Genomic DNA, 14077 nt, shown 5'->3' with positions numbered 1-14077 from the left:
CCTCAATCAGAAGTGTTTTCCTTTATTAAGTTCATCCAATAATGAGGCACTGTAAAATACATAATTTCAGTTGATCAACACACCTAGTTTAGATGTGTTAACTGAATTAATATTTACTGAAAAAGAATATTATTTGGAGGATGTTTTATGATATTCACAATCTGTATACTTCACGTGTTTTCTTTAGGATTATGAGATCTGAGTCAAGATAATTCAATAAGAACTTCGTCGAAATTTAGAAATACATTTTATGTTTGCCATTATAAAGTGTTTAAAAAGGAGGATTTCTTCTGTGCGAGTATAGGAGAATGACTGCATGGTCTAATGCTGCTCTCAAAGCATGTTAAAGTGGGGTGATTTTGATTACAGCAATCACAAATTGAGCAGTTCTGGGCACAGATTTAGAAATCAAATGTAACTACACAACATATTAACCATTTTGTGGCTTCGACTACATTTCAACAGCGCATCCTTAAAAAACAAGGAGAATGTGTGAGTGGCGTTGCCTGTGCGAGTGGCGTTGCGTGGGTGAGTGGCGTTGCGTGGGTGAGTGGCGTTGCGTGGGTGAGTGGCGTTGCGTGGGTGAGTGGCGTTGCGTGGGTGAGTGGCGTTGCTTGGGTGAGTGGTGTTGCGTGTGTGAGTGGCGTTGCGTGTGTGAGTGGCGTTGCGTGTGTGAGTGGCGTTGCGTGTGTGAGTGGCGTTGCATGTGTGAGTGGTGTTGCATGTGTGAGTGGCGTTGCGTGGATGAGTGGCGTTGCGTGGATGAGTGGCGTTGCGTGGATGAGTGGCGTTGCGTGGATGAGTGGCGTTGAGTGGATGAGTGGGGTTGCGTGGGTGAGTTGTGTTGCGTGTGTGAGTGGTGTTGCTTTGGTGAGTGGCGTTGCTTGGGTGAGTGTGGCATTGCGTGGGTGATAGTGGGCTTGCGTGGGTGTGAGTGGCGTTGCGTGTCTGAAAGTGGTGCTGTGTGGTGAAAGTGGCACTACGTGAGTGAGTGGCGTTGCGTGGGTGAGTGGCGTTACATGTGTGAGTGGTGTTGTGTGGGTGAGTGGTGTTGCGTGGGTGAGTGGTGTTGCGTGGGTGAGTGGCGTTGCGTGGGTGAGTGGCGTTGCGTGGGTGAGTGGCGTTGCGTGGGTGAGTGGCGTTGCGTGGGCGAGTGGCGTTGCGTGGGTGAGTGGCGTTGCGTGGGTGAGTGGCGTTGCGTGGGTGAGTCGCGTTGCGTGGGTGAGTCGCGTTGCGTGGATGAGTGGGGTTGCGTGGATGAGTGGGGTTGCGTGGATGAGTGGGGTTGCGTGGATGAGTTGCGTTGCGTGTGTGAGTGGCGTTGCATGTGTGAGTGGCGTTGCGTGGATGAGTGGCGTTGCGTGGATGAGTGGCGTTGCGTGGATGAGTGGTGTTGCGTGGATGAGTGGCGTTGCGTGGATGAGTGGCGTTGTGTGGTTGCGTGGGTGAGTTGTGTTGCGTGTGTGAGTGGTGGTGCTTGGGTGAGTGGCGTTGCGTGGGTGTGTGTGGTGTTGCGTGGATGATAGTGGGCTTGCGTGGGTGTGAGTGGTGTTGAGTGTCTGTAAGTGTTGCTGTGTGGGTGAAAGTGGCACAGAGCCTTTGATGTGGCCTGGCGCAGGAGAAATGCTGCTGCTGCTAATTAAATATAACAAGCGAGACCTATTGTCTATGCCAATGCTGGTTATTGTTGACTTCCCTGATGTTAAAACAATAACAGCCTGTAGAAAGCTCAAATCCATGCAGTCTTCTATACCCTGAAAAATCATGTGTACTGCGTGTCGTTATGAGTTCAAACCTGCAACAAGTTCGAAATATGGGCCGTTTTTTTTATCTATCTAATTACACATGGGGGGCGCATTTATTTTGATGTCCGGGGCCGTAATCTTTCCCAGTCCGACAATGCCTTCTAACAAGCGGGCCGAGCTCTCAGGCACTTTGTGCTGGCCAATAACCAAGTGAGTGCAATATGCTTGGATGTGTGTGTGTCCTGCTCCGGAACTCAACCTGCAGATAAATCACACCAGGCAAACAACTTCAAGGCAGTGGAGGAGACAAGAAAGCAAGCTGCCACACTCCATCTCTCAAGACTTTATAAACATCAACTGAACACAAGTGGAAATTATATAAATCACAGGAACCAGTTAGCCTGAAGCTCCATCTGAGTCAGAATCACGTGGATTATAGATAGAAGGCCGAGCTGCTCTAAAAGGCACAAAGGGACAATGGGAAGTACTAGGTGTTACCATGGACTCACGGGCAGAAAGAGCAAATGGCAGAGACATGCAGACATCTGCCATGCCCCCGAGGCACGCGCTGTCCCTGCACAGCTTATAGCTGGGCAGATGCACTCAGAATCACCGAGCTGGGGCGTTCGGAGGCGTGCGATGTACAGGAACTGAATGCGCCCCAGCGGGGGCCATGGCGAGCTGCAAAAGACACGGGGACATAGCGCCAACATGATACTGCTGCTGTAAACCCACCGCTGCGCGATCAATCAATGTGTAGAAATTGTCCATGATTTGGTAGTTAGAATGAACTCTAAATGGCGAAGAAGGGAAGCATACATCATATCTATTTTGAAGGAAGTTTTAAAAAAAAGAGAAAAAGGGACTGGAAGGCATGGTGGAGCAACAGGAGAATGGGCGAGGGAGGTGGGGGCACGCAACTGGACGGGAAAGCACAAAATAAATAGAAACACGAAACAAAACAAACAAGCTCCCCAGTATGAGCAGAGCTGCTCAATTGAGCCAGGGGTTCAAGGAAAACAAGGCAGTGCTGGGAGGGGCGCCTGAGGGGAGATCAGAGAGAAGAGAAGGCAGGGAACAGATGGCCTGGCAGTGAAGCAGGGGGCGGGGCAGCGCTGGGGAAGCCTGTGGGAGGGTGACTGATGACTTTGATGTGGGGAGGGAGGAGAGCCTTTTGCGAGCCTGCAGGAGAAATGCTGCCGATGCGCGTGCATGTTTAATCACGTGATTCACGTGAACTGCATGAAAACCGCGGGGCTGAAAGCCCTTGGTTTAACGATGATTTTCGCCACTTGAATTCTCGTTCCCTCAATGCGCTTGCGCGCATTGTAGGTCACGAGACCTAAAAAACACAACGGGCATTGTAACTAATTGGGAAAGCATGGAATGAAAAGAAAAAAAAGGAAACGTCAAATGTTTACTGAATTTGGAAAAGGTTGGCTAAAATTACAAATTCATTTTTGAGAGCGGTTTGATACATTCTCAGCTTATATTGTCTGGCGTGATAATGTCTCATACCTTATTTTCACTCATGGCTCAAGAAATATGTTCAACTTCAAATAAGGGTAGAAAATACACCAACAACTGCACATTTTTTCGAGTCACGGACAACAAATGTCTACACGAGAAGAAAAAACTAAGTAGGACCAAAGAAAAAAAATTACACAATTATGCAGCGATTACAGAAATGTTTATGACAATTTTCAATTAAGTAAGAATAGAAATAAATACCTGAATTGAATGTTCACTAGATGTGGTTGAGACCCATCTGACTGCCAATAGGTTTCTAGATTATCATCTCGCAATTGGTCCACACCAAATCCTAGGGACAAAAATGTTAGAGTAATTGTAGAATCCACATCCAACTGCACCTAAATATGGAACATTGGTTTTATTTACTTTTTCATATTCTAGAGCTCGCTTTTATTGCACGGCATATTAGGCTTATAAACACACATTTCAGATATTTAATTTACAGCACTAATAGGGCGGTGCTATACTTTGGAAACCTGTAGCACACTGGAAATGATGGCTGCAAATCACTAATCATTACGTTATCAACACATTGATTTTGAGACACAGATGCAACTAAAAAGTCTATATATATGTTTATTTATTTATAAAGTTTTATATAGCGCGAACTTGACCCAAGAGGGTATCAGAGCGCTTTACATTTAGGATTGTTGCGTTACAAGTTACATCAGATACAAAAGCATAGTAATGAACAGTACACATAAACAATGTTACAGTAATTCGAAGGAGGGAGGGGAGGAAGTAGTAATAGCGGGGAGACGAGGAGGAACAATGCCCAATGTCCGTCTGGGTAGGTGACGGTCAAGGAGGAAAACTAGGGCCAGACTCATCATTAGCTGTCAAGCAGCTCCACTGGTCATCAGCCAGGTTGCTCAGGTCTCAGTGTTCAGGAAAAGCCAATCTTTTGTTTATATGATATGTGAAGGTTATATGGCGCTATCTAGACCCGGAGGTATCAAAGCGCATAACCAGGGGAACGTTGCATTATAAGGTACATCAAAAGGATTATAAAGCGCTGGCTAGATCCGTAGGTAACAGAGCGCTATAGCGGAGGAAGATTAAGTTACAAATTACATCAGTTACAATAGCGTAGTAGGTACAGTAAACAAACAACGGGAGGAAGGAATAAAAGCGGGGAGACGAGGAGGAACACTGCCCGATGTCCGGCTGGGTAGGTGACGGTCAAGGGGGAAAACCATTCTAGATATTGCAATTACTTATTTAAAGCCTTAGCAAAAACAGGAAATCACTTATGCGGGGCCAAATGATTAATAAAACAAGCATTGGCAAAGTCTATTGGCTTTGCCATAGCATCAGCAAAAATCAATTGCCTTTTGCAAATACTGTGCAGCTTCAGCAAGAAAAGTAAAGGAGATATAAAAGCTCAATAACACAGCTGCTACTGTTAAATATCCCTAGACTCCAGAATGGATCCAGAATCTTTTCATAGCTCTACTACTCAGGCAGTGGGTGCTGGTTTGTTGCCAATGTCAGAAACAGTGCAGGAAGTGACATCACAGGCGCCGTTTAGCACCCATTGCAGCAAACTAACATCAGTTTGCAGTCCATTTTTTTCAGTGTCCTTAGAGGCAGAGAGGAGGAAGGATCAGGTCAATAGTGACAGTGAAGTGTAACAATGAGGATGGAAACCTGTATAATGGTACCTTATCCTTCAGAATGGGAGGAGGGCAAATTTGGTAACGAATTTGCATGTAGATAATAGTATTCACGAGAACCCTACCTACAGATTGCTCACCTGACATGCTGGAGCACAGAACATGGAAAATAGCCACTCCTTCTCACTTCTGAATCCAAGCAAAAATGCTTAGTGAAGGTTTGAAAAGATGCCCAACTCGCCACATGACAAATTTCTGCCACTGGTCAGCGCTGACGTGGAAGACTTTGCTCTGATGGAGTGAACATGTATTTCCTCAAGACGTTCTTCTTGGCAAATGCAATGCACATTTTTATGCAGGTAATGTCCCAATACGATGATATCTTCTGGACTACCTTGCCCTTTCTGCAGCATACATACCTCACAAGGAGTTGGTCATCAAACCGGATTCCCCTTTGTGCTGTAAATATAGTAACCCTCCACTGTTTGTGTCAAGTTGATGACATTGCTTCCTCCTCCGTAAAAGAAGGAGTTAGAAGGTAAAAGGTAGAGAGTTTAACAGTCTGCTCATACAAAAAGGAGTAAACAGATTAGGAACAAAAGCCTCTTTTGTCCTCAGGATACGTTTGTCGGGATAGAAGCATATGAACAGCACATGGACATACTGCGCTTGCACATCTTACTGAGGTAATGGCCACAAGAAAAACAATCTTAAATGTAAGTAAACAGAGCTGACAACTGTGATGACACCCATAACGGCCTCCCTGTCAAAAATGTCACAACAAAGTTCTAAACCCATTGAGGCATGACAAATGGTGCACGTGGAAACATGGGGCAAGTCCCCCTCATGAACTTGATTAGAATCAGGGATGTGAATAAAGAGGACTGATTAGGAAGGCAGATCAATGTTGACAGAATGCAATGCAATTTATCTTTTGACGGTGGCCACCACATGACATTAGTGGGCTAGAGACAGAGCGAAAAGGAGAACGTCTGAAATATGTTTCTTTCAAAGGGTCTCCATCCTGTCCTGCACACCACTGAATGATGCTATTCCACTTTCCAATTCCAGTTCTTCGGGCTTCATAGTAGGACTACACTTGCTCCGGGCGGCACAGTACCTGGAGATTAAATACCTTGGAGCCTATAGGAGCAGTGTCAATAGCACTCTAGTTCTCAAGGGTGTTCTTGACAGCACCTTTAAGCATTGCACTATTTTGATTGTGCAGTTACCTCTAGTTTCTCAAAAAAAAAAAAAGAACTGCCTCCCAGAGCCTGGGAAAAAACACCCTGTGTGGTGTACAAGATTAGCTAAACTGTGCCCCGAGGTTCTTTAGCAGTGCTGTTGGACTGGAATTGGGAAGGGGAAAGGTACCAGTTTTGTCACACCATATTTTACCCGAACTCAGATTTTCTGTTTAATTGCATATAAGTGGGAGAAAGATCACTAACTCTTAACTTCGATTGCAAGTTACCTGGTTTGCAGGATGACAAGGACCAAACAGCCTGTGACCCTATTTCCCGAACAGTACCAGTTCTTTCTAATTGCTTGGGGTCAGCACCGGGTGGAGTTTTACTGGGTGTTGTCATGTCTCACTAGAAAGAAAGGTAAAACAAAACATGATGTCAGTACTTGTGATATTTTCCATATTTTATTTATTGGTTTTGAAACATGATACAGAGTAAGCAGTATCTCAGCATTGCAAACCCCATTATAGCAGTATAAAACAAAATACATAACAGATCGAATGTGACACAAAGTTGCAGATCGTCATATGTACAGTTGTAGCTGTTTGAATTCTCACACATTGGTCCCAGGAACATCCCTTTCAGCTACAGCCCTGTACAACTTTATAAATGCACATTCTGTATACGATTCATGTCATCGTCTCCATCCCCAGATGGCATAGAAGGGTTGGGCTGACACAATCCCGACACATGTAGAGTGATAAACATCTCTCTGTTTTCTTGTAGTTTTAGTTAAAATATGGAAGGGAACGTAGTTCCCCACTCCATACCTTAGACCACCACATGCTCAGGGTTGAGAGTTTGGTGTGTGCTATTGTACGACGAGCTGTTAGCAGCAAATGGGTGAGCAGTTTTCCTGCGTGGTTAGTCAAAGGATATTCAAGATCCTCACCGAGTTCCCTAAGAGTAGCATTAGAAGGTTCATGGTTAAGTCCAAGGAAATAATTAATTGGATTTGATCTATAGGCTCTTTCAAAATACTTGTACTTTATTAAAATGCCACAGTGTGTGCCATTGTGTCTCTCCCTCTTCCGATCTTCCAACATAAAACCAATGAACCACACACAACCTGCATTCTGAAGGGCATAAGGTACTAATAGCATTACAATTTTGTAGCTATTCTCCTAATGTTTTTGCACACCCTAAGTCTTTGCTGCCTGCAACCTTATTTGTGCCAGGACTTTTGTGAGATGTATCGTCCAAGGTTGGCTTGCCAAGGGGCCATATAAGGGGAAACCACTACTCTTCATCTGGAATCAAGAGGCTGATTTACATTTTGCCGGATGGGTCACTCTGATACAAAGTTGATGGATATCCTGTCTGCTGAAATATAAATCCCATTATATCCTACGGGATTTAAATTTCGGCGGGCGAAATATCAGTCACCCGTTTGACAGAGTAACCCGTCCGTCGAGATCTAAATCAGGGCCCAAGTATTTTATAAATTTTGTACAAATCTGAGATATCCCTTTTAGTGCAGACCCTTTTAATATAAAATTCTATTGGGGGGTGTTCTTGGCCAAGCAAGATGGCCGATAACATGCTGTAAGCCGGAGCCCCCAGAACCTCATCAGAACCTTACACAATCATGGACACAGTTCGGGTGACAAATGTACTTAGTGGCTATCCCTGACCCGTGACATGGAGGAGCAGCAACTGAACTTGTTCTGGTGGCACTGACGACGGAGGGTTGGGATGGCCGTGAGTGGGGTGCAGCTCGATGTTGTGGAAAAAATGGCAGTTGTGGCCTTGAACCCTGCATGATGCCGTAAGAGACAAGATAACTGGAGCTCAGCTGAGCCACTGACTTAGGCTGTCAGCTGTGGAGCACGGGTTGCCTGGCCCTATGGAGGCAGTGAGTATCCTGTGAGAGAATGCCTGAGTCTGCAGTGGTGAGGAGAGAGGTGCCGCAGCCAGTGGGGAGCTGGCTGCGCGCAGCAGGAGGGACTAGTCCTCATGGAGATTTCGTCTTGCACAGCACTTAGACCAACTGTGGATCTGACTTAAGGTGAGGGTGGTGCCCCCCCCCTCCCCAGCCTCCCTATGGGCAAGGACACCAACCTTAAACTAGCTACGACTCACCATGTGAGAGGAAATTAGCTGTAAGTACTGCATAGACTGAGAAAGGGAAAATGCTGGTGGGGGTCACCCCTTTCCCCTCAGCTTTCTTCTGCTATTGCCATTGTATTCAATTGACAGTACAGCCTTCCGAGAAACATAAAAGTGCATTTATGAACTGTGTGAGACCCCTAGGGCACCTGACCCACATGGAGATTGAGAACATTACAGAGCCAAGAATATCCTTCCATTCCCATTAATTGAATTGGTGACACGGCTTATAAGTATTGATTTTTTCAAGTGACACAATTTAATACGGCTATCATGGGACAGGAAAGACCATTGAGTTCTTTGCAACAGACAAAAATTGGACCCTCGCCAAAACACTGGGTAGACGGAGGCATCCAATGACAGTGGAGCGCTCCCGGATGTGTCAAGTGGGTCGAGGGTGGATGCGACTGATTCCTTGAGGAGCACGACGGTGGACCCTTTCACATATTCGGGCCACATTCTTGTCTTTCTGGATCCTTGACGGGCCAGTATAAAGTTTTATTTTTGAAATTTTGTTTGAGAGCAGATTTAACAGAATGATTGTAACTACTGAAGGTCCTGATTAATGCCCTGGAACCCCGCGAGGGATCCGTAATTAGACAGAAACATGTTGATCATGACCACCAAGGGTGTTGAATTTGTTATAAAACCCTAGTCCTCTTTTTTAACCTACTCCTCTGGACCTACTTAATAAAAACATATTGGCCCCTAGGAAGTAGTAATATCCCACACAACTCATCACAATCTCTAAAATGCACCCTGTCCGTCACTGACTCTATATCCATTGCTCATCTGAAAACACCTCTGCTCCTCCCATTTTGGTAGTCGTAGCCCACACCACAGACCTCGCAGTCCGGGTGTGAGGAGGGGACCCAATGATGAAGCATGTCACCCTTGGGTGAGTGAGGGTTCTTGTCCTAAAAAGGACTCCTTCCAAATACATTACTTTATCACCTCACACACCAACCTAAGAGCTCTGAAGGGATATACCTGGAAGTAAGATACTAGCTTTCAGCCCTTAGCATTCCACCATACCGGATGTACTTAAATGTGAATTCAGTCAAAATTGGGATCAGTACGTAACCGGATAATCTGATCTCCGCGATCCCCAGTGCGTATATTATAAATTGGACCAATACACTGAAGGACACCACCTTGGTGGAGGAGGCAAGAGAATAGGAGGTCATGGAGCTGCTGACTCCAGTTCACTGAAGCACACACATTTGATGCGACAGAGGGGTCTCGGCACGCACTGGAAAATAAAATGTATACCCTTGCAATTTAGGTCAAAAGTAAGTGAGAGAAGGTTGACCAAAGAAAAGAAAGTGAACATGTTGGAGACAGGAGACATGTGACAGGTGTGAAAAAAGTAGCCTGCATGCCGTCAGAATGGAATCACTCCTTGGAAAATAGACTTGAATATTTGGAGGGGATCTTGCCGCAATACTGGAGATTAATAGGCTTCCCAGAGCAGGTCTAGGGAAATGTACCAGAGCAATCCATTGAAAAATGGATCAGGGTAACCTTACACCATAGCAGACTATTAATGGTATTTGTGGTCGAAAGGGACCACAGGGCCTTGGAACAGATGTATTACCCCAGTTTACAGGCAAGAGCACTAATTGAGAGGATTTTTAACTGTAAAGACAGAGGGCCTAATTATGAGTTTGGCCATCCGATGGACGGCCAAATCAAGGAGTGGTGATGCTGATACTGCCGCACTGGCGGTCCTACTGCCGCATTAGGACTTTGGCGGTCGGACCGCCATGAGACCGCTGCTACTGCCAGGGATCACTGATCCCTCAGCGGTCTTGCAGCAGTCTGAGGCCGCAATATGCTGGAGGTGCCCTGCGGCACCGCCAAGTATTACCAGTTTTCTCACCACAGTTTTGATTGTGGTGAGCCTACCATGAAAAGTGTGGCAGTGAGGAAATTAAGGTGGCCCTACAGGGACCCCTGATACCTCTGGGCATGTGGGTGCACACGGTGTGCCCCCCGTCTGTATGCACCTCCTGTTCCTGCACAGAATTAAATTCACAACATTGTGCATTTCGGCCCATGCAGGAACAGGCTTCGGTGCTTCCACAGCGGTGCCATTCTAAGGCACCACAGTGGGAACGCCCCTACAGGACCTCCTGACCTGTATTCCAGTCAGAATACGGCGGGCAGGCGGACTACGGGTTTGGCGGGCTTGGAGCGGGCCGCTGTCATGGCAGCCCGTTCCATGACCGCCAAACTCAGAATCAGGCCTAGAGATTTTGTTGTCCAACATGTCAGATGCCAAGGAGATCTGACGTTTGAAGACTGACATTCTGTATCTTCCTAGATTATACACAAAGAGGTAAATAATGAGAAGGTCCATCTTTGAGGTAAAACAAAAGCTTAGAGCAATGAAAGTGCAATATGTGCTCCTCTTCCTTGCCATAGAGCAACTGATCTCCAATGGAAAGTCGTACTTGTTCACGGACACCTGGGAGTTCTGGTATTGACAGGACTAACGAACATTGCCTGGGACAGCTCCTGCGCCAACGACAGTTACTGGAAGTTTGAGCATATCTTATAGAGCAGATTCCAGTGGACAGACCAGAGTTTAAAGATCTCAATGCAATGGCGAAAGAATTGTGGTTCAGGACAATCGAACATTGGAAAAGAAAGGTCATAATATTCTAACAGTGGACAACTTGATTGTGGAACAAGAACGTCATGAGTACAGCAGCACAGTGTGTGCGGAGTGACGGGAGAAGGAAGAGAGCGGGGGAGAGGGAGAGAGAATAAGTGAATACTGCATTATGAATAGTTGTGCCAGCATGAGTAACAGATTTGGTAACGGAGGTCATATGAGATGGGGTGGCTGGAGTGATACTCGCATCAAGGCGTTGGATAATAACACTGGTAGACACCCTTGTTTATATATGGTGCCCCCAAGTTGGAGAATACTTGCTTTCTAGAACTATTTAGGTTAGAGTGGATGGAAGCCGAGTTAGGTTGTAAATGCTCTCACCCTCAACTGAGGGCAATAAACTGGACGAGAGTCTGCTACAACACGTCCACTTTGCGACCAGCAGCATCCCTGAGACACGAAAAGAACATAAAAAGACTAGACTTTTAGAACATAGTTTGCAACCTTTGCAGATTTGCTGCAAATCATAATGAGGGTTTCAGTCTGAACCACACAGCCTGAAAATAGAGACAGCTATATAAGGAGGGTGGGGAGGGCTTACGTGTGTCCTTTACATGTATATAAAGCTGTTTGTGCACACTAAGAGAGAACTTTGCAATCTGTAACAGTGATGCTCTCATTAACCTGATCTGGATACTCTGAACCTCTGAGTAAGTTTGTCTTTATTCGGGAAGGTGTGTCTGCTGTGCTTCATATTATCGTAAAATGCTACACAAACAATTGATGGACGGAATGCTGAATAAATCATACATTCACCACCAGTCAAGAGATCTGGGTTAAATCCATCATTCTTTTTCTCACCATGCCACTCCAGTGAAGACCCTGCCATATGCAAATCAGTCTTGACCCTGTGCCTCATGGGAACAGTTCAGACCGAACTGTCAAGCCAGGTTCTCCCTGGACCGGAAAGAAGCATCCTGGGACCGGTTTCTGGGTTTTACCCTTCATCCACCAGGCTAGCTTAAATCTGGAGGCAGAGCAAGCAAAGGACCCACGTCTGAGCATACCCATCCCACTAAGGGTGAAAAGTGTTATGCTAACAAATGATGGACGGAATGCTGAATAAATCATACATTCGCTCCCAGTCAAGAGATCTGGCTGATGAGGGGTGTTGCCCTGAAACTGGTCTAATACAGCCAGACAACTGGCCAACGCTCTATTGATCGAGATACAGCAAAGTGAGAGCCGGCTTAAAGCATCAGTACATGTTCAAAAAGAAATTAGAAGAAATCAATAAAGACCAAATGGAATACCAAGAGTACCTAACTCAATCGAAAATCCCTAAACTGAAAAAAGATATCCAGAAATTCAGCCGGGAAACAGTTTACCCGTATATCCTAGATGAATATTATGAAAGACCACCACAACCACAGACAGGCAAGAAACAACAACGTTACAGACCAACTCCACAAAATTGGACCTTTAGCTCTGGAGAAGAGAGAAGCGCAAGCAACAGCAGTAGCGACGAAAGCACTGGAGGCCAATACGGCAGACAACAACAGAACATCTGTCAATCCATGATGCATCCACAAGTGCCACAATATGGATTCTGGCAACAACCATACTACCCTCCTGGCTTTGGCTTCCCACAAGGTCCACAGCCTTTTTAAGTCTTGCCTGGCATTGCAGCACAAAGCACTGCTCGCTGGGCAAGAGATATTCTGAGAGAGCAGATTTCAGAACAGGACTTGAAGCCCCGCCCATCATTTTCATTGGGTCGCGTCAGTGTTTATGCTAAACGATGGCTTCCCATTGAAAATTATGCTTTTTGGCCACTGCCCTTTCTCCCTTTCGTCCGGCCCATCCCGACTGGCTCGTCTGCTTCACAGCTGTTGTGAAGCACTTTCTTATCTTTAGGGGTGGGGCATTTGGTTCTAATTAGCATGGCCTTAGTGCGACCATGCTAATTAGAAACAGATGCCCCCCCCCCCCCTAAAGATAAGAAAGTCTGCAGGCACTACCCTGCACACTGAGGTCTCCTCGCTTCAGCATCCTGTCCCTCCGTCCCTCCCCCCCTTCCCCCCTCCCTCGGAGCACACGTCCGCTCAGGGAGCCTCTCCTCGCTTTCGGCCCCCCCTTCACTGCCCACACTGGCTTGTCTTTGTAAATGTTCTTTAAATGACTGTGTATTGAGCTCTCGGGGAACTGACTAGCTGTACATTTTGTCATTCTCCCAAAAATGACCCCTAATGCGTGCTTTCAGCCTCGTGCTTATTTTTTGGGGAGTGAGCGGACGTGGGAGTAACCTGCCAATGTTATTTTCATGACAGTAAAGTGCCTTCCATGCCGTTAGCACCCTGCCAGCAGCAGGAAAGCGCTCCGTGCGGGCCGTGTGGTGTGCCGAATGCAGGGTCACACTGCATGGCTGTCCCATGGGGACAAATGGCGCAGTAGTATGTCAAAGGCAGTGTGACTGGAAGCCAGATGTGATTTGGTTCCAGTATGAATGGAGATGGTCCACAAAAGCCCATTGTCCAGGGAAAATTTGTAGAAAGAATTTTCTGGAGTTGCTTTTTGCTTGTGGTTGTCTGCCTTTCGTTTTGTGTATACCGCGTCCTTGCACTCGGCGCTATACAGGCAATAAAACATTTTGACAAGTACATGGATAAAAGCAAAAAAAACACCCTGGGTATGGAGGGACTTGCTGCAGGTGGGGGAGGGGAGTAAGCGTGTGGCGGAAGAGGGTTGAATACGCCTGTTGGTGTAAGGTTATCAGTCGAGGTGGGTGAGTCTGTCCTCCCAGTTTCACCCCAGCTAGGGATAGCGCCACAAGAGGGGTGGGAGTTATCCAACAGAAGGCGCTTTTGGTAGTGACCCACTTCTCAATTTTATGTGTACACACCTGTAGGTCAAAGGCCAAGATAACAGGCACAGATAATGTTGTTTCTTTTTTTGCCCCTGCTCTGACCTCACGCTCATGCGCAGGATCACAGTTTGCATGGTTCATTTCAAAGCTTGTGCAACTTTTTTCTCTGCGAATATGAATATAAAACGCGTGCTGACACAGTAAACGCACCTCTCTGCCCGGTGCTGAGAGGTGGGTTCCTTCCCTTCTAATGTTGTTGTAGGTCTGTAGATACCTAACATGTGTTGCATAAGTGCGCCTCTGTGTAGTGCTAGGAAGAATGGCGCTTGCTTGCCATAGTC

The 14077-nt window shown here is 46.3% G+C and overlaps 1 protein-coding gene across 8 annotated transcripts in view; it reads right to left on the bottom strand.

The window, feature by feature from the left end:
• ANAPC10 (anaphase promoting complex subunit 10) overlaps window positions 1-14077 on the bottom strand; it is a 497529-nt gene that overhangs the window by 178906 nt on the left and 304546 nt on the right. For all 8 annotated transcript variants that reach the window (XM_086962250.1, XM_086962247.1, XM_086962244.1 and 5 more), the window contains 2 exons: window positions 6369-6489; window positions 3477-3567 (listed from right to left, as the gene is read on the bottom strand). In XM_086962250.1, the coding sequence (XP_086818376.1) occupies window positions 3477-3567; window positions 6369-6483 (206 nt within the window). In that variant the 5' untranslated portion in view covers window positions 6484-6489. The remainder of the gene's footprint in view (window positions 1-3476; window positions 3568-6368; window positions 6490-14077) is intronic.

Source organism: Lissotriton vulgaris, chromosome 3_1 (assembly GCF_964263255.1).
Source record: "Lissotriton vulgaris chromosome 3_1, aLisVul1.2, whole genome shotgun sequence".
NCBI lineage: Eukaryota > Metazoa > Chordata > Amphibia > Caudata > Salamandridae > Lissotriton > Lissotriton vulgaris.
Note: the sequence above shows the minus strand (reverse complement) of the source record. Positions and strands in the feature narration are given on the sequence as shown.